Genomic DNA, 21,231 nt, shown 5'->3' on the forward strand with positions numbered 1-21,231 from the left:
AAATATATTTCAAAGGTGAAAACCATAGATACATGCATTTTTTCACGATTGGCCAGCCACAAGTGAAAATGTAAATTATGGCGTTCACGAGTGAAATATATTTTGATCTTTCATGTAAAACCAACAAATCTTCATTTTTCATTTATGATTTTCAGTTATTTTAACCAAATTATACACATATTACCCACGCAGTGTCACGTGTTTTGAAACAGAAATAACCAGTTTTACATGGGTTGAAGCAGTGTTCAGGAAATTCGAGTTTTTCTTTATAGATTAGTGTGTGTGTGTGTGTTCGGGTTTAACGTCTTTTTCAACAGTTTTTCAGTCATATAAACGACGGTGTCTACTTGTAGCAGTGAGCACAATGCCCAACTTTATAGTGCTGCCTCACTGGAATATCACGCCGTAGACACATGATATGATACCCCACCCAGTCACATTATACTGACACCGGGCTGACCAGTCCTAGCACTACCCTCTTAATGCTGAGCGCCAAGCGAGGAAGCTACTAGTACCATTTTTTACGTCTTTGGTATGACGCTGCCGGGGATCGAACCCACGACCTCCCGCACTCGAAGCGGACGCTCTACCACTAGGCTACCGAGGCGGTTTATAGATTAGAATGTACATAATGTCTCCGCTACTATTTTCAATGTAAAATGACAATGCATAACAATTTCTAGTCAGCATTTCCAGCATTTCACTTCTTGCGAGATAGTCCTTGTCTTGAAGATGTGTCTATAGACAATCAATAAATAACAAAAAACATTGCGCTTTCCATAATGCAGTCAATTCATGGTCACGTGATTGAGATACCTGATAAAAACAATAATAATACGTTAGAAGACATCAGCTGGTACCCACATTCATTTTCGTTCTAACCAGCAGGTTTTACACAAACTTGGAACAATATAACGTTACTTAGCTTTAAATCATCCACTGACATTCTTCTTTGCAATAAAGTATCAATATAGCTATTATATCTGGCATGAAAAAGACCTTTACTAGGCGAGAAAATAGCACTATATACTGATATGGACTAATTTCGGCGTGACAACATAGGCATAATTAGCGAATTACTTCCTTCGTTCCTAATTTGAATGTAGGGATAATACACGTTTTTTGTGTATTAACGTCTGCAGAGGTCCGCGGGATTGTTTGTGACCGAGACTGAAGGTCGAGGTCACAAACATATCCCATGGGCTTCTGCAGACGTTAATGCACAAAACAAACGTGTATTATCGCTATTCTTGCATAAAAGCAAAATACGACGACTTTATGTATTGTTTTCATATGTGAGGACTTTACGATTCCGGTACATTTTTTATTTACCATTCTTGTTGTTCTTGGAAATGGTAAACATGTTTTAAATATCCGTATTCAGGGCCCAGAAATAAACAACACTATCAAAAGCGCATCCTGAAGGTTTTTGAACGATGTTTTTATCTCTCGTTATTACAAACATAAATTTACCAATAATTGTTAATATCACTTCACAATTTGGTGCACTCGAGCACAATTCCAAGAACAATAACTTTACATTTGAGTTATATTGAGTACGGACACAGTTTGGAGTACGGATGAGTACGAACGTAGTGTCAAGCTTCCAAGCTGTTTATATAAATTTTTCGAGAAATTAGATAAAAACTTACCGACTGATACTTAACAAAATCATAAATATGATTCCTAAAAAAAGAATCGCACAGGTTACACGCGATTCTTTAACATTAACGGTTGTCTACAAAGTCTGAATCGACGCTGAGTTCTAAATGGAGAGTAAACAAGGGAAGAAACGAGTACGAATATTGTTTGGGGCAGCGCATTTGGTGTTAGTTACTGATACAGCAAAACATTCTATGGTTTAGACTGCATCTTTTATGCTTCAAGAAGATGTTTTTATGAAAGAAACAAGACGCAGATACCAGATGTCAATCTGCGCAGAAATACATATACGTCCTTGGGAAAGCATTTCAAAAATAAAATTCGGGTATTAACAGTACGTGAATTGCCTTGTTTGCACACGATTTTTCTCCCGTTAATACATGGGCGGATCCAGTGAAAAAGGTAGTTTCTATACAAGAATATTTTCTAAATAATCTCCACTTTCTTTTGAGTAGCGAATAGTTTCGTTGTAACAAAGTCGTCAAGCTCGATTTGACACCTTGCGTTATTTCATATGAACGTCTTACTGGCTATCATCTGCATGTTTTTAAAAAGTATTTTTCAATATTTACAAATGAATACGAACTTCTAATTTGTATATTTTTCAAAGTATGAAATTTTGTTTGAAAATTTACGAGGTCAAGTCTGTATGGTTTTTAGATGTTTGCAATAATATCCATTTTTTATAGTCTGAGCTAGTTCATAAATTTACGAAGTCTGGAAAATGGGGTTTTCATGTTTAAAAAAAAGATTTACTTTTTTTGTGTGTGTGTTCGTAAATTTTACGAAGTTAGCTTTTCTCTACTTTTTAAATTCTTAGATTACTTCGTAGATTTACGAACTTTTCATTAATTAGACGTAATTCATAAATTTATGAAGTCTGGAAATGGTCTTTTCGTGTAAAAATAGAATTGGGTTTTAAATATTATTATGTTCGTACATTTACGAATTCAAGCCTGTGGTGGTTTTCAGATGTTTACTATAATATACAATTGTTATCAATTTGAGCTAGTTCATAAACTTACGAACGAGTAACAACTTGTTATATTTACGAACTATGTCTGATTTATATTTCATATCACCTGATAAATTTTCAGAGTGTTCGTAAATTTACGAACAGTGTCAAATTTAAATTTCTTATTGCTTGTTAATCTTTCAATTTTTCAATTTGTTCGTAAATTTACGAACTTTGTATGAAATAAATGCTAATAAATGCGTAAATTTACGCACTTTGTTTTCTATATTAAATTTTTACGCAGTTTTTGAAAAGAACTGATTACAAAAGAGCGTAAGAATTGGGGGTTTCAAGTGAAATTAGGGAATCTGAATACAGATTATCATTTTATAAACAATGAGTTCATAAACAAATTGATAAAAATACTGGAAGTTTTTTAAATAGATCAAACTTTCATAGTTTGTTGGGCTTGTTATTTTAATTTAGTATTTAAAAAGGAAGAATTTGCAGTGGATCCGAAACATTTGACATTTTCAATGAAATGAAATGTTCCACCAGCAGCTAATATTCGAGTTTAAGCAATTGTTATGTATGAAGAAACAGTTCAAATAAATACAATTGGAAACGAACTTGTAATTGTTTAAATTGAATTCAAGTTAAACAATAAATAAAACCATAATAAAACTATATAATCGTTATATTGAATATAAAGTAAATTTAACAGATGGACAAAAGAAACAATTAGCCAAAAGCTTATAATGATTAAACCCCACATACTTTTAGATTGAAATAACAATTGCGTGGAAACTTTCCTTTACTTTTGACAAAAACACAGATTAATCAATTTGAAAAGTCTATATTAAGAATATGAAACGGTTTGAAATTACAATTTCGAAACAAAGCAAATGACTAGTCAAGGTCAAAACGGAAAATATTTAGGAGCTGTTAATTGTTTGTTGGGTAAAACAGTCTTAACAGTTGTTACAAGAGTTGCTTCAAAATATTAGCTTCCTTGGGCGTTGGGGCTTTGAGTGGCTTAGCAAGTAATGGGGTTAACAAACTACTAGGAAACGGGATAACATATATAGCAAATGACAAAAAAAAAATAACTTGCAGCTCGGAATACCTTGGGTTATATCATTGCTAAGTGGTAAGGGTCAGGGTAAACAGATCGAGTCTCAGCAAAGACCGTATAGACGAATTCCTTTTGTACCACAATAAAAGAAAGTAAAACTTCAGTGCCAATGGTACACAGTCAAAAACAATAGTTTCTAAAAAAAATGTTATTTTTAACTTTGAAATGAAACAATGGGTAAAACAATTAAAAATGAAAAACTTTAGGGTTGCATTTAGAAAACATAAGTTGCCAAAAGCTCTTAAGTTAAAAAATGAGTGTCGAATAATCAATTAGGACGATTCTATCGGACCAGGAACAAACTGTTTGTAATCTAAACAATATATCTTTCAAACCATTCAGGCTTTCCCCGCCAAGACAAATAATCAAATATATTCCTGGAGTAAAGTATAACAACATACAATATCAAGACAAAACAAGTGTATTGTGTGATTATTATTGTTTATTTTTCATACAAATGTTACAAGATGGTATAAAAAATTATGATTTTTCGTACAAAAATACTGAAAATTAACAATGTAAAACAACATGAAAAAACAATCATTTCCTTTTTCATATTGAAATAATCTTTACGTATAACGGCGCTAGAAATCAACTGAAAAAGTGCTTTAAATAACGTTTGCAGTGTAAAACATAATAGGTAAGGGTAGATTTCTCGGAAGCACAGAACAGAGCACTAAAAACACAGCCCCAGAGCCACGCATTTTCATAGTAGGCCCACGACAAAAAGAAGCTGTAATGGAAATATATTTCAGACGGGTTGCTTCAAACATCCAACAAGTATATATTGATTTATGCTAAATATAGATGGAGGGGAAGGAAATGGTCATGGGCAAAATGGGGCCGAGGGGTTTGGGAAATAACCTGAAGGGGAAAGTTGAACAAGGCCGAATTTACAAGGGAACGCCATATTCTTTAATGACAGTCACACTACATCGTAAACCACAATAGCGCAGAAACTCATGTACCAAAGATAAATACATAACTACTATCACCTGAATAACATAGAAAAACAAACAAGGAACACATAAGAAAACAGTATGGCCCGGTTATAGACTCACAAGCATACAAACGCATCCACACAAGTAGGAAAAATATGCAGTCAAGTACTGTCTTAGGATTCTGGCTGCCAAAACGAGAGGGAGCCACGAAAACTTACTCAAAGTAATGGGGGAGTGGATGCAAAAAGTGGCGTAAATGCAGGGGAAAGGAGGGGGCAATAGGGGGTAGTAAGGAGGAGGAAAACGCTTACAACAAACAAGAAAACATACGCAACAGACAATACAAGACAGACAAAACAACCACTTGAAAATAGGGGCACCGCATTGGAACGGTCAGTAACTATATAAAGGAAACTGGGGGTTTAAACGCATTTAGGGCATTCCAACCTCGCACTTTCCATATTTTCAACAAGTTAAACAACACAATGTAAATGAACTTTACTCAACATAAATATGTACATTGTACACGGAAGTGACGTTCTACTAAGTAATTCCATCAATGCTAAAAATAAACGTGTACATTATACACGGAAGTGACGTACTTAAATCAGTTACCAACTCTTCGATCAGTGTCCAAAGCATCAGCATTTATACTACTGCTACATTAACAAGTCTTTCTTAGCAAAATTTCAAAATTTCAAATAACATTACGTTTATCATTGTAAATCAAACTATCAAGCCTTATTACAGTAAATCATTGTTTACACTTCCTGTATTTTCTTCTCTTTTTCAGTATATCCTGAAATGAAAATAAACAAACAAAGTTTTAAAAATCATCAACCATTTTTTCAACCACTTTTGTAAAAACGTATTCCACAACGAGTACTAAAACCTCTAAAATAATATATACATATATTTAACAATGAAAGATAAGTACACAAAAGATAAATTAACAAAACTAACATATTTACTTTAGATCCTTCCCGTCGTATAAGTTATCCGTAACTGACTGATAAATGTTCTGTGGTTTACGTTGTATTTGTAACTCAAATATTGTAAATACGTAATTAGACTGTTTTACATGTGTTTACTGTACTATAATATTTTTAAATTTCAAAAATGATATAAACGTTTTGTTTTCATAAATGAAACGAGTATAATAAATAGTAAAATAGCGATGTAGATGTTGATTTTTCACTTGATATGGTTAGGTCATAGAAAAAAAAATTAATACCCTTACTCGATAAAGAATAACGTTACAGATAGCCTTTGCTTTACTTAAAACGTTTTCGCTCGTAATTTATGTATATCGATGTGACTTAAGGTCGATCCACACCTTAGGACCGGAATTTAGAATTTTGACGGAAAAGTATGAAATTTGGACGAAATATAGATCAAACTCTGTATTTTCAGAATGTATGTATCTTTTTCGATTTTACACTTCTGCGTTCATGTTAAAAGCGCCTACTGGTGGCACCCGATTTTTCACGTCAATTGCTGGTTTTTCTGTCATTATTTCACTAATATTTTAGCGATTTCATTCTCTTTTTTGACTGCACATTTAGTTGTCTGCTCCAATGTATTTGACGAAATCTAAATGTATTTGGTGCATTGTAAGACTGCCATTTTTCTGAAATCAAATTGGCTGACGCCGAAATCGTTATAGAATATGTACGTGCAAATTTATGCATTTTGTCCTATAACATGTTTTCCGTGCGGTCAAAGTGTTTTATTTTTTGAAACAGTCTGCTGCTGTATCTGCCCTTTAAAATTAACAAATAAAAAAGGCATGTCTTCTCGTTGGATTTTTTGCTAAAAAACTTTGAAAATCATAGTTAAATGCCGAAAAGTGCGACGCGTTAGATTGTATCTAAACCCTGACGTTACCGTGCTAAATACGTTCCGTTAATACAGTGTAACAGAATACTGTAAATTTCCTACAGTACTGTAATACTCTAATAATAATTCTGAACGGTGTGACAGAAAAATGATTTCTCAGATGTCTGAAGTATATTTTTTTAAGTGACCACACAGTTTATTAAAACGAGAAGCTTCACATATATATGCAACATGTATATGTAATAATGCACACGATACGCGCAGTAGCACACGGAAGGACCGGAAGAAAAGGAGTTGTTATTTGCAGGAACATTTTTTTCCGAATAACGACAGTTGATTGAAACGCTACTATCAAATTACAAAGCACTATTTTTATTTGATGAAATTGTTTTTTTTTAAACTGTTAAATCTGTCTGAAATGTTTATTTCTTGATTTGTTTAGTGCAGAATTTTCAACAGTATTTTAGTTATGTACCTGCGGGCAGTTAACCTAAACATTATTCCTGGATTCTGTACCAGTAATAACTTGTTCTCCGCAAGTAACTGTCAACTTCTTCACGTGAATCTCAGAGATCAGCGATGGGGGACGGATAATCTTATACACTCAGTCTTTAATCAAATCGACACGGAGAGGGAATGTTTATCTCTGAAAGTAGTTACTGACCTTAAACTTTTGTTAAGAGTATTCAAATTTATTTAAGAAAAATTGTAAATTAATTGCTATCTTTTTACTTGATGCTAACATAAAATACTAGGCCCGCCAGTAATGCTTAGCAAGGTTCTGAGAACTCTGTCCGTATGTGCGAGAATGATTGTATAAAATAGCGAATGCGTTCGTGCGTGCTGTAGTTAGTAGTGTGTCTGTGTATCCGTGCGCACGCACATGCGTTCCTGTGTGTGACTCCAGCTTTGGAATGAGTTGTTGTACAATTAAGTAGTAATAGCGTTTTTTTTAGGATATCCGCCATTTTGAAAAATGTTTCATCGAATATTGCTTTCTAACAAAAGTTTTGCTAAAAATTAATGCTAAATAATTAAAATATGGCTAATAATGTACCATGTAACCAAATATATTATGCTTTTTGCGAAAAAAAAAATTTCACCCTTATTTTTGGCCGGCATTTACCTAAAATTGACGTAAGATTTACAATGGGGTAGGGATAGGTAATTTCAAATATCTATTAAAGTAGATCAGATTTGGTTTTGATATTTTTCTGACTGATACATATAATGTTAAGCTATATATAAAATAAAAGTTTTTTCAAGATAGCACTTTATATTATCTAGAAAATATAAATTAAAACAAAAAGAACAAAAAATATCAAAATTCACCACATTTAAACAGTTTTTTCTTAATAAATCTCTTAGATGCACGGTGACCCCAACTTTTTTTCTTTCCATTTTGAAGCATTTTTTTGTGCGTCATTAATGCTGCAAAATATTTTGAAAATCTTAACGTCAGAATTTATTTTGTAGATCTAAATACGTTTTTTTCAATTGAAAATAAAGTGGGTGGGGTAATTATGTCAACATGTAAAAATTAAAGATATTTGTTAGTGACATTTATGCTTATTATAATACTGACATCACCATATATTCATATTAACCTGTAAGACCTGAAATCCCTATACGATTAAGTAGGATATTATATGTTTTATAAAGTACCAACTTTTTTTTCAATTTTACAAAATTTCAGAAATGCGTAAACAGTGGGTGAATAAAATACCCTAAAAAATTAAAACGAGTTCGGTGACCTATGTTTTTTCTGCTCTTGTTTGTCTTAGAAACTAATGTTCTTCAAGCTCACAGGGTATGAAAAAATTCTTAACGTTAGAAAAAATCGCTCGTACATCCTTAAGATAGTATCCAAGGTATATCCATTACTGTATTCAAAACAGCTATTAGCTATTTTAAACGTTACACATAAGCGCAATATATTAAAAATAATGCAGAAATATAAGAAAATAATAATAAAATGCATGTTGACAGTACACCATCTCATGCCCTAACCATGTATTATCGACAACCTACGGAATCCTGTTGGGCCATTTATAATGTCGCGTTTGTGGGGTCGACACACGACAACGCGAAGTGACATAGCGATATTACGAAGTGACGGCGACAATCATATTTTGAGAATATTACCGGAATTTGACCTTGAACCCTAGCCGACCGGCCTCGAACCTGACGTGGCCTCTTTTCTCTAGGTACTGGCTTGCCCTTTGCAACAAGGTATCATTTATTAAAATCGAACATCAGGTTATGAAGATATGGCTCCTCAGACAAGGACCACCCCTCTATTTAATATATGAAGAAGTATGCATATTTTCACGAAAAATGATACATTTTGAGACGGTCCTCCGACGAAACCGTCGGCGGTAAAATTATACAAGTTACAAATCCGTTTAGACAATGTTTGAATTTAATTTATAAAAGTTATTTCATTAAAATATCTTGTGTTTGGAACATTCTACAATTATTTGAAGTTAATGAAAAACATGGACATATTATGTACGGAAAAGTACGGAAATACAGCTTTTTATCTTACCCTTTCACCGGTAGACGGGCGACATGCGATACGACATTATGAAAATGTCGCTTCGTATTGTCGAGGGTCATTTCGCGTGTCGTGTATCGTTTGGAATTGTCGCGCGTCGACCCTCACCCAAACCCGCGACACGCGACATATGATACGACATTAGGAAAATGTAGCTTCGTGTTGTCGAGCGTCGTTTGAGATTATCGCATGTCGTTTGATAATGTCGCTGTGGCGTTTGCAGGGTCGAAACACGACAACGCGAAGTGACATCGCGACAATACGAAGTGACATCGCGACAATGCGATACGACGCTCGACAACGCGAAGTGACATCGCGATATATCGTGCTTTTGAAAGGCGACATTTCAAAACGGATATCGCGACACTGTCGTTTGGGATTGTCGCCGTCGTTTGCGATTGTCGGGTGTCATTTCGTAATGTTGCTATGTCACTTCGCGTTGTCGTGTGTCGACCCCACAAACGCGGCGGCGACATTATAAATGGCCCCAACAGGATTCCATAACAAACAGAGCTTGGAAAAGAAGATAAAATGGGCTCGCTAGAAATAGTTTTTCAGGTATGCGGTAATCAACTTTGATCATTACATGTTTTGTTTTATACCTAAAAGAGCCTTTAAATTTTGAAAAAAAGTGCTGAAGCTCTTCACAGAGATAATGCCATTATCTAAATGACCTTTGTTTAGTATTTGAACGCACCGCCCCCCCCCCCCCCCACCCCCCACTTCCCCTACCCAACGAAGTTGTGGGACGGTTATTTGACCGTCGGTGTCTATGCTCAAATCTTGCGAATCTTTGCTGATTTACGGCCCCTCATAGCAAAGGAGTGTGTGATGAACTACATAAACAATGGACTTGTAGATTTCTTGGAGTAACGATCTGAAACTTGATGAGCAAAGGTAGAAGTGCTTAACGCATTCTACATGTTACACATTTTTGATGTACATCCACGCGCGGTTCCACATTTTGTACAGAAATTGGTTGAAATATGGTAAATGATCTCCAGTATGGGTAGAGCAGGTTAACAGAATTTCATGTGACATATTTTTGATGCGCGCATTAGGCACAAAAAACATTTCTTCAGGTAACAGGTTTGGAATGAACATTCTCGCCCCCAAGGGTAAAAATGTGTGACAGATTTTTCATAAGACACAATTTTTATGCGGATTACATTCCTATCAATACGCTGGGCGGGCGGGGCGGTTTTTTTGTTACCATTAGTGATTTTATAGTATCAATTTACCATCGCCCAGAAGATGAATACTTCGTTTCAGTTCCATAAAGTCAAACGTTTAACCCATCGGGATCAAGGTCAAACCTCAGGTTCGGTCATATGAATGTTGCTACCTGGTATTGTCTTTCATTTATATCTGAACAATTGTGCTACTGTTCTAACACTGTCAAATTGTACAGCCATGTATGCAAACAGTTCGTCGTCACAAAAACAGATCTTGAGAAAAGTACTGCGGCTAAGACATATTGTTTTAAACAAAATAATACACGTCTATATATCTATTAATTTTCGTGTTAGAAAAGTTTTGAAAGGCGGATTAAATTCATGTGCTGATTAAATTAACAGACAGTTCCCTTGCTGGTAAGCTATACGACATAATAGAAAACATATATATCTCTTTGACATACTTCTACTCAATCTGGTCCATTAAATGTATAAAATGCACTTACTATTTTACCTGATCTCTTACATACAGTGCCGCGTGCTGAAATAATCTGAATTACAATATTCAGTTACATGTATTTTCTTGTGTATTTAATATGTGAAAGTTAAAATACATGAAATTAAGCACTGTGTACTGCGAATTGTAGTTATGCCCTTGATTAGAAACATGGAAATATCTTGTTATAAAAAAATAATCTTCCCTGAAAAAATAAATTTTGAAAATAAAATGTAATGAATTGTCGAAAACTTCCAATGTTGTATCACGGTGATTACGTTTCATGTCTAAATTGGATCTTGCATAATAATAAATTGAACATAAAACTTTATTGCTTCAGTCGTAATATTTTTTTTGATAATGATATTTAGGAAAACAGGGGTTTAACTTTTCAACAGGAAAGAAATGTCCCTAAAGCAAACGCCGTGAATAATAAAAAAAAAAAAGAAATTTTCTCACGTTAATAAATGACGCAATACATCAAAGCCCTAGGTCGGAGTATCAAAAATAATATCAGTTTGAAAAGTCTGTATTTGTGATATAAAAGACTGGTGTACAGTTGAAAAACATATAAAAACGGTTTTATTTAAAGACGTAGTTACCCCGTTTATTCTTACAGTCTTGACTTACTAAATATTTTGTAATGTCGTGTCTTGTAACGGCCTGTCCTGTAACGACGTGATTTAATATCCTTAAAACGTCGCGCTTTTCGACATTTAACTACGACTTTAAACGTTTTTAGCAACAAATCTAACGAGAACACATGCCTTTTTTATTTGATAATTTTAAAGGGAGAGCCACAGACGCTTTCAAAAAATAAAACACTTCGACCGCACGGAAAAAAGTTATAGGACAAAATGCATAAATTTGCACGAACAAATTTTATAACGATTTTTGCCTCAGTCAATTTGATTTCAGAAAAATGAGGGTCTTATAATGCACTAAATACATATAGAATTCGTCAAATACATTCGAACAGAACACTAAATGTGCAGTCGAAAAAAAAAATGAAATCGCCAAAATATTAGTGAAATTATGACAGAAAAATGAGCAATTGACGTGAAAAATCGGGTGCCACAAGGTGGCGCTTTTAACGTAAACGCACAAGTGTAAAATCGAAAAAGATACATACATTCTGAAAATACAGATATATATTTGAGCCAAATTTCATACTTTTCCGTCAAAGTTCTACATTCCGGTCCTAAGGTGTGGATCGACCTTAAATGATTACATGTCTCAAATTATAAGTTATCGGGAATTGTTTCTGATGAAATATTGATATGTCCTTACCACGATATTTTCCTTAAAGTATCTAAGATAGAAGAAAATGTATTTCAGCACTTTACAGTATACTAACAAAGCTAGAATATTTTGTAAAGTGTAATGTAATACTTTTATATTTTAGTCTACATAGTTTATTTACTTGATTTGTTTTGCAGTAACATTGGCAGTGAAGTGGAGAGTGATAGGAATTCGGTTGTGTTGCTTATGGACTCTATGTAAGTTTACAATTTAGAAAATAGATATGTATATAAATGCAATTATCTCTATAGATTCAGGGTATACTAGAGTTCGATATAACTTTCAGAGAGAGAAAATATATTTTCTCTGGTCCCAATCAGTAAAACGACTAAAATGTCACTGCTGATTTGTGAAACATGATGACAAAGATCTGAGTACATATGCAAATATTAAACCAGTACGAATGTGTTGTACAATTCGCGTGTCTGTATAAAGCAGCAATGAAAGAAATCTTATTGGGTTAGTGGACTTTCTGTAAAATATACACGCTCGTTTGTTCTGCTATGCGCTTTGCCGTAAAATGTCTGGTATATTGTGGTAGTGATTAGTTAGTATAAATTGTCTCTCCGTAATATAAATACTGCGAACTCCTCGCGGATCTTACGTATGGGAAGGTCTGTTCTAAATCTAATTATATCCTTTAATGCAACTATCTCTTTAGATTCAGTGTATCCTTGAATGAGATCTAGTTAACTTTCAGAGAGATAAAAATATATTTTCTCTGGTATCAATCAGTAAAAACGGCTAAAATGTCACAGCTGATTTGTGAGAGAAGATAATGTAAGATTTGAGTATATATGCAAATGTTAAACCAGTACGAATGTGTAGTACGATTCGCGCGTATATACAAAACAGTATCAAAACTAATTTTACTTAGTGGACTTGCTGTGAAATTACACACTCGTTCTTTGCCGTAATTGGTTTTGAAATACTGGTGGTGATTTGTTCGTATAGATTCTTTATATATTTATATTATATCATTCTCCTGAAGATCCATATAAATGTTTAAATCGGTTGATATTTTCAAGTAGAAATTTTACTCAGTTAAACTATGTAATACCAAATAGGCATTTTTCCCGCTCTCTCTATATATACACATATCATATTATATTTAAGAAATAATAAATCTGTTCCTATATTTTATCAGTTAAAAAAATATGGGCAGGAGTTTGGATGCGTAATAATTAAATCACGAGTGCGTAGCACGAGTGATTTAATTATTCGCATCCAAACGACTTACAATTTGCTGTTACAATTTACCCCCTATGGTTAGAAAGTGTTGCATAGCCAATGGAACGTATAGATATTTGTTTCTTTTTTTATCAGAATTTTGAGAAGTATTCATAAATTAGTAATCTAACAGCTCGCAAACTAATTATGAACAGAACCATCAAATTAGGCGAGTTGACCCTGTGTTACGAGTGACGAGCTTAACTTTTATATGACGTCACATCATTATGACGTCATACTTTATGTCATTCATTTATGACGTCACCGCTGAATCATAATTAAGCTAGTTGAATTCGCTCGTAGAGATCAGAACGTGTTTTACGGACCTACACATAACTCGGTATGACTTTTTATTGTATTTATGTTTTTGAAATGCTGTCTTCAACCGTTTGACCCTGAAATAATTCGTATGTAATGGAACTAAAGTAGAATCTCTTATGTTACAATCATAGGGGGATGAAATGTAACAGCCAACCATATTTTATCGTAGATTCATGTATAGGCGATTTTGCTATATGTTTATATAGCAATTGCTGCGGATCGTGTTAGAATAATAATTCATTTATATGTTGAAACGACAGGATTAACGTATTAGAAAACGTGAACTTATTTGCCTTTTATAGATCTACAGAAGCTGGAAGACAATCAAACATAATTGCAAAATAATGTCAACTGACACATTTTAGTTAAACAAAATATATACATTTACACTTATTCTATTGAAAAGGGACGGCTCTAAGACTAAGCTTTGCAGGTTTGTTACTGAACAGATAGTAATATGAAATAAGGCACTGCCTCAGTCGGGAATAGATCAGACTTCAACTCATCCCTATAACATTTTAAAAAAACCCTGTCTACTAGGGTGCTAACAGGCAAATTGTTGAGAAGCACAATGCCAGACTTAGGGTCATCACATCAGCTCACATTTTGCTCAGGTGAGCTAAAAATGATTCAAACTGAAAAGTTACTAGATTGCAACTCCCTGTTAACAAGATTGTAACAAACAGACACACATATATAAATCTATTTGCATCACGACAGGTTAAGAGCTCAGACTAGGGAGACATATTAGCCTTCTTGTGCAGGCTTGATTGTTTTTTACTATTTGTGTTAATTGTAAAACTGAAATTACTCGCTCTTAGTACCATGCTTGGTAAAACAAATCCTAATTTCGCTTTTATATACACATTACAAAGACTTGCACCACACTTTATTTATTAAATAAACTGTCCACATGTTTAAGTTTTATCTATATACAAGTTTATAATGATCACAGATCACATAATTTGTTTTATCCATACATGAAATAAAGCTGAACTGTGAAATAATAACTTTTACTAACAGTACTGGATGCTTTTGTCAGGCTTGAAATAAGTATTATCAAAATAAAGAAAATATGACTTGCTGTAATCTGTATTCTACAATGTACCATTTCTCTTGCAACAAAAACAAATAAAAAACTAGAGTTGTCACAGGAGTGACGAATTATACCCCCACAATATGGCCTTATCACAGAACAAATCCTATGTCAAAGCAGCACTTTCTTGAGCTTTGACTTAATGACCTCAAATTCAATACAGATCATCAGCTGGTCCAGATCAATCCTCCGCCTAAGTGTTCTCAAGTTGTTGTATGGAAAAGGTTTAAATGTTCCGGGTCATCCTGACCTTTGGAACTCAAAATCAGTACGGGTGATCCTCGTCCCAAGCATTCTGAAGTTATTGTCCGAAAACTGTTTTAAAGAACCGGGTCAGTGTGACCTTGACCTGTGACCTACTGACCTGAACATCATTAGGGGTCACCTGCAGGTCATAATCAACCTCCCTAACAATTTTCATGATCCTAGGCTCAAGCATTCTCAAGTTATAATCCGAAAAATGTTTTACTGTTTTGCCTTGTTGTGATCTTGACATTTGACCTACTGACCTCAAAGTAAAACTTGACCTGTATTTCATGATGTTACACCTTTGTAACAAACTTGATTATCCTAGGCTCAAGGTTCAAAGTTATCATCCGGAAACGGTTCAACTGTTCGGGGTCACTGTGACCTTGACCTTTGATCTACTGACCTCAAAGTCAAACGACCTGTATTTTATCATGTTACACCTGTGTCGCAAAAGCAATAAGATGACCCCAATTATATCATTGGCATGGCGGGAGAAATTTATTAAATAAAACTTTTTTCAATGAAAATTAAATAGTAGCAAATTTTGTCAAAATGTATAATGAAACAATGTAAATGCAGTAAAAAAATTCAGTTTTGAAAAAAAACATCACTGTATGGGTGGGTCTCTTTACACGACTGACCAGCCAGAACCGCCAAATATTACTTTATCCCAGTGAATTCCATGTACCTTTTTGACTTGGTGGTCTATGACCTTCAGTTTGATCAATATCATTAAAAGATAAAAGAGAATGGTAAAACAGCTAGAAGAATTTGTTCTGACTTCCTCAGTTTAGTATGAACATAGGAGCCGACAAAAGGCTACAATTGTTTATTGGTATATGACGGACATGATTCATAAACGTATAACTTTAAAGGTATTTGAGTATGCGTGCAGTGAACAAAACTCAGATTTCAACTAACCCGTTCTGGCACCCAGATAGAAAATTTTCCAAGCCTGACACCAATTTCACATGCCTAAACTTAAGCACCATAAAATATCTTAATTTTGCACCATAAAACAACTGGTTTCATACCCTCAAAATACTTCAAGAAATTCATCATATTGTTTAGGACATGCTCGATTGGGGATTCCTAGGAGAACAGGAATTAAATGCATCGGAACAGTCTTCCAACAAGTAATGTGAGCGGCTTCGGTTTGCATTTGCAGAGCTCAAATTTAACTTTTTTGACCAATTGCAAATTTTAGCACGTAGCTTTCTTTTCTTGTTGCTAAATCTGAAAATCTACTTGCAAGTTTAGAATTTCAATTAAAAATGTTAGAATATCCTAAAGAAGAGCTGTCAGTGGACAGCGCGCTCGACTATTCTCAGTGCTTGATAGTATAATATAAGCTATGAGTAAAACTTTAACATTACAACAAGAGCTCGTCGAACACGAAATGCCAACCCCCCCCCCCCCCCCCCCACACACACACACACACTCTTTGATGCATTCAGTAATTAGACAAGGAACAGAAATTATATGCTCACTGTAAACAAAAGTTCTACTATTCTGGTCCAATCTGACATTGACTTTTAACCTAGTAACCTAACAAGAGATCACAGAGTGATCTTGGCACCGACCACTGAGCCATTTTTGAATGTTCCAAATTTCAAGACTAGCTCAAGATCAAAGTCAAGATCAAATTTCATTTCGGTACAAAACACTGTGCATGTGGTCCAAATTTGAAAGGTGTGGCTTGAGGTCTAGGTCACTAGATCAATTTCAAGGTAAAGTTCATTTCGGTATACAGAACTATGCATGTGCTTCAAATCTGGAGGCCGCAGCTTGAGAAATGTGAAAGTAAGTACTAGATAAAAATCAATGTCAAATTTAATTCAGAACACAAAAATATGCAGGCAGCCCAAATTTGAAGCCTGTAGCTTCAGAAATTTGAAAGTAGGCCACTAGGTCAATCTCAAGATCAAAGTTCATTTCGGTGCACAAAGCTATGCATGTGGTCCAAATTTGAAGGCTGTAGCTTGAGGAATGTGAAAGTAGGTCACTAGGTCAAAATCAATGTCAAATTTTATTTCGGAACACAAAACTATGTATGTGGTCCTAATTTGAAGCCTGTACCTTCAAAAATGTGAAAGTAGGTCACTACATCAATAACAAGGTCAAAGTTTGTTTCGGTACGCAAACCTATGTATGTGGTCCAACTTGGAAGGCTGTAGCTACAGAAATGTGAAAGTAGGTCACTAGGTCAAGATCAAGGTCAACTCATGTCAAGGTTCATCTCGTCACTCAAAACAATACATGTGGTTCAAATTTGAATGATGTAGATTATAGACATGAAGATTCTTAGTTTTTCCCTATATAAGTGTATATGAACCATGTGACCCTCGAGATGGGGCCATATTTGACCCTAGAGGGATAATTTGAACAAACTTTGTAGAGAACCACTAGATGATGCTTCATTACAAATATCAAAGCCCTAGGACCTGTGGTTTTTGACAAGAGGTTTTTCAAAGTTTTTTCCTATATAAGTCTATATAAACCATGTGACCCCCGGGGTGGAGCCATATTTGACCCCAGGGAAATAATCTGAACAAACTTGGTGGAGGACCACTAGATTTTGCTACATACCACATATCAAAAACCTAGGCCCTGTGGTTTTGGACAAGAAGATCAGAAACCATTTAACTGTTCTTGGAAAATGTCACCTTGACCTGTGACTTAATGATCTCAAAATCAATAGGAGTCATCTACTGGTCATGATCAACCTCACTATCAATTTTCTTGACACTAGGCCTAAGCGTTCTTGAGTTACTCCCCGGAAACCATTTTACTGTTCCTTGTCAGTGTGACCTTGACCTTTGACATAATGACCTCAAAATTAATGGAGGTCTTCTGCTGGTCATAACCAATCTCCCAATTAACTTTCGTGATCCTAAGCACAAACATTCTTGAGTTATCATCCGGAAACCGTTTTAATGTTCAGGGTCACTGTGACCTTGACCTTTGACATACTGACTTCAAAATCAATAGGGGTCATCTACTGGTGATGACCTACCTCCCTATTAACTTTCATCATCCTAAGCACAAGCATTCTTGAGTTATCATCCGGAAACCGTTTTACTGTTCAGGGTCACTGTGACCTTGACCTTTGATATACTGACCTCAAATCAATAGGGGTCATCTACTGGTGATGACCTACCTCCCTATCAACTTTCATGATCCTAAGCACAAGCATTCTTGAGTTATCATCCGGAAACAGTTTTACTGTTCAGGGTCACTGTGACCTTGACCTTTGACATAATGACCTTAAAATCAATAAAGGGTTATCTGCTGGTGATGATATACTGACTCTATCAACACTCATGATCCTAAGCCCAAGAGTTCTAAAGTTATAATACGGAAACCATTTTACTGTTCAGGGTCACTGTGACCTTGACCTTTGATATACTGACCTCAAAATCAATAGGAGTCATTTGCTGGTGTTGATCAACCTCTTTTTTAACTTTCATGATCCTAGGCCCAAGCGTTCTTGAGTTATCGTCCGGAAACCGTTTTACTAATCAGGGTCACTGTGACCTTGAACTTTGACATAAAGACCTCAAAATCAATAAGGGTCATCTGCTCGTGATGACCAACCTTCCTCTTAATTTTCATGATTCTAGGCCCAAGAGTTCTAAAGTTATCATACGGAAACCATTTTACTGTTCAGGGTCACTGTGACCTTGACCTTTGATATACTGACCTCAAAATCAATAGAGGTCATTTGCTGGTGTTGATCAACCTCTCTATTAACTTTCATGATCCTAGACCCAAGCGTTCTTGAGTTATCGTCCGGAAACCGTTTTACTAATCAGAGTCACTGTGACCTTGAACTTTGACATAAAGATCTCAAAATCAATAAGGGTCATCTGCTCGTGATAACCAACCTCCCTCTTAATTTTCATGATTCTTGGCCCAAGCGTTCTTGAGTCATCATCCGGAAGCGGATTGGTCTACATACAGACCGACCGACCGACAGACTGACAGACTGACCGACATCTGCAAAACAATATACCCCTCCTTCTTCGAAGGGGGGCATAATAAGCATATTCTAAGTCGAAAAGGGACCATATTTCAGTCAAAATGCTTGATAGAGTTGCCTTCTTCTTTTTTACAGACTGGGGTTATGATGGTAAACAAGTATGCAAAATATGAAAGCAATATCTCAATGGACTTTGAAAATATTTGGGGTGGTACGCAAACTTTAACATTTGTGAGACGCTCACGCTAACGCTAACGCTCACGCTAACGCCGGGGCGAGTAGGATATCTCCCCTATCCTTCGAATAGTCAAGCTAAAAATCATGATAGAACATCAATATTGTTTGCACGGTTTTCCTTGACGTACAATTTTGTGCATTATAGCTAAAAATGTTCCTCATTAATTCGGAACGCATCATTGATGGCGTAACTAAACTACTGGCTGAAACTACGGCAACGCAAATTTTCGTACCCAATGTTATAAGTCAGTACCGATTCAACAGTATGTACGAAGTAGTAAGGTAGCCTGCGTTCTAGATATAATTATCAGACAAACCTCTACATCACTTTATTCAGTAAACCATTCAACAAAAAATGGCTAACCAACAAAAGATGTCGTGTTTTCTGTTATATGCACGTGGGTAAAACACTGTCACTGCCTTGTCCTCAAATGAAAGCGAATCTGCAAACATTAACAAAAGCCGCAAAATTTTGACTATTATTTGTATTTGCAAAAATAAATCGTGTGAAATTTTTATCTACTCGCATTCCATGAAATCGACTTGCATTTAGCGAGTGCAAAATTTGAGCCCTTTGATTTGTGAAAGTAATTACATCTTCTGCATGATTGTGGTTCTGACTAACTCTTAAACTATTGTTAAAAGCATTTATGGAACAGTTTGAATTCAATTCCCTCATAATTCTGACCAACTAATCGAACATGCTCATACAGTTTCAATAAATCAATAAGTGTTCCTCAACCTGTACATTGTGCGATGCATTCTTGAAAAAACAAATAAATAAATAAGTAAGTTTTATAAATGGAGATCATATTAAATCACCATGATTTACGCATTTAACTAGCATACTTTTTTAAATCACATAAGGAAAAGTATGGTAGCCTTGTCGAGGTTGTATCTGCGGCAAATCAGTAGCACGAGCTTCTGTAGTCATTGGCTATTGAACTACCTCTAATTTCGAACACTGTGCATTCACGGTTAAATCATATATATGCCTGGGACTCACTGACATATTTTATATCAGATGTGCGAAATTACTGGTTTAAATTATTTCTTATAGAAAAGCTAATTAACAAGGTCAAATTTTTGTCCAGTCATGAAAAATAATGCAGTATATGCAGAATTCTGAGAACATGAAAAACACCTTTTAAAATCTGTATTTTTTTCTATGTTATGGTCATGTTTTGCTTACAAATATACATAAATGGGAAAACTGCAAAACCCTCGAGTGTCACACCTGCTGCCCCACCCGCTATTAGAAACAGGATCAGTTTCTTTAGCATATTTCCTCATTTTACCGAAACCAGGTTAGGTATCATCACCAAACAAGAGCTGTCACTAATGGTAACAAATGCCCCCGCAGCGCCTTGACCTTTGATCTGGCGACTTTGACCTTTGACCTGGTGACCCCAAAGTCAGTGGGGGTCGTGTACTCAATAAATAAGTACTATGAGCACGTGAAGTTTGAAGGTCCTGGGTGCAGTGATTCGCGAGTAAAATGCCTTCATGAAAAAAGTTAACATTGGCCCCTGTGACCTTGATCTTTGACCTGGTGACTCCAAAGTCAGAAGGGATCGTGTACTTAATAAGTACTATCAGCAGGTGAAGTTTGAAGGTCCTGGGTGCAGTGGTTCGTGAGTACAGTGCCTTCATGCAAATAGTTAACATTGGCCCCTGTGACCTTGACCTGGTGACCCCAATGTCAATAGGGTTTGTGTACTCAATAAGTACTATCAGCATGTGAAGTTTGAAGGTCCTGGATGCAGTGATTCGCGAGTAAAGTGCCTTCATGCAAAAAATTAACATTGGCCACTGTGAGCTTGACCTTTGACCTGGTGACCTGGTGTCCCCAAAGTCAGTAGAGGTCGTGTTCTCAATAAGTACTACAAGCATGTGAAGATTGAAGGTCCTGGGTGCAGTGGTTCGCGAGTAAAGTGTATTCATGCAAAAAGTTAACGTTGTGACGAACTAACGAACGGATGGACAGTTAAAAACTTATATGCCTCCCTTCGGGGGCATAAAAAAATGCTGAAATGTTTCAGCTGTCATGGATC

The 21,231-nt window shown here is 35.4% G+C and overlaps 1 protein-coding gene across 1 annotated transcript in view; it reads left to right on the forward strand.

The window, feature by feature from the left end:
* The window catches only part of LOC128553557 (ankyrin repeat domain-containing protein 26-like), a gene marked incomplete at its 3' end in the record, with an annotated part of 55,119 nt that extends 42,860 nt beyond the window's left edge, over window positions 1-12,259 (forward strand). Inside the window, exon 3 of the mRNA XM_053534738.1 lies at window positions 12,200-12,259. Coding sequence (XP_053390713.1) covers window positions 12,200-12,259 — 60 coding nt within the window. The remainder of the gene's footprint in view (window positions 1-12,199) is intronic.
* Between the last annotated feature and the right edge of the window lie 8,972 nt (window positions 12,260-21,231).

This window comes from Mercenaria mercenaria, unplaced genomic scaffold (assembly GCF_021730395.1).
Source record: "Mercenaria mercenaria strain notata unplaced genomic scaffold, MADL_Memer_1 contig_3939, whole genome shotgun sequence".
Classification (NCBI taxonomy): Eukaryota; Metazoa; Mollusca; class Bivalvia; order Venerida; family Veneridae; genus Mercenaria; species Mercenaria mercenaria.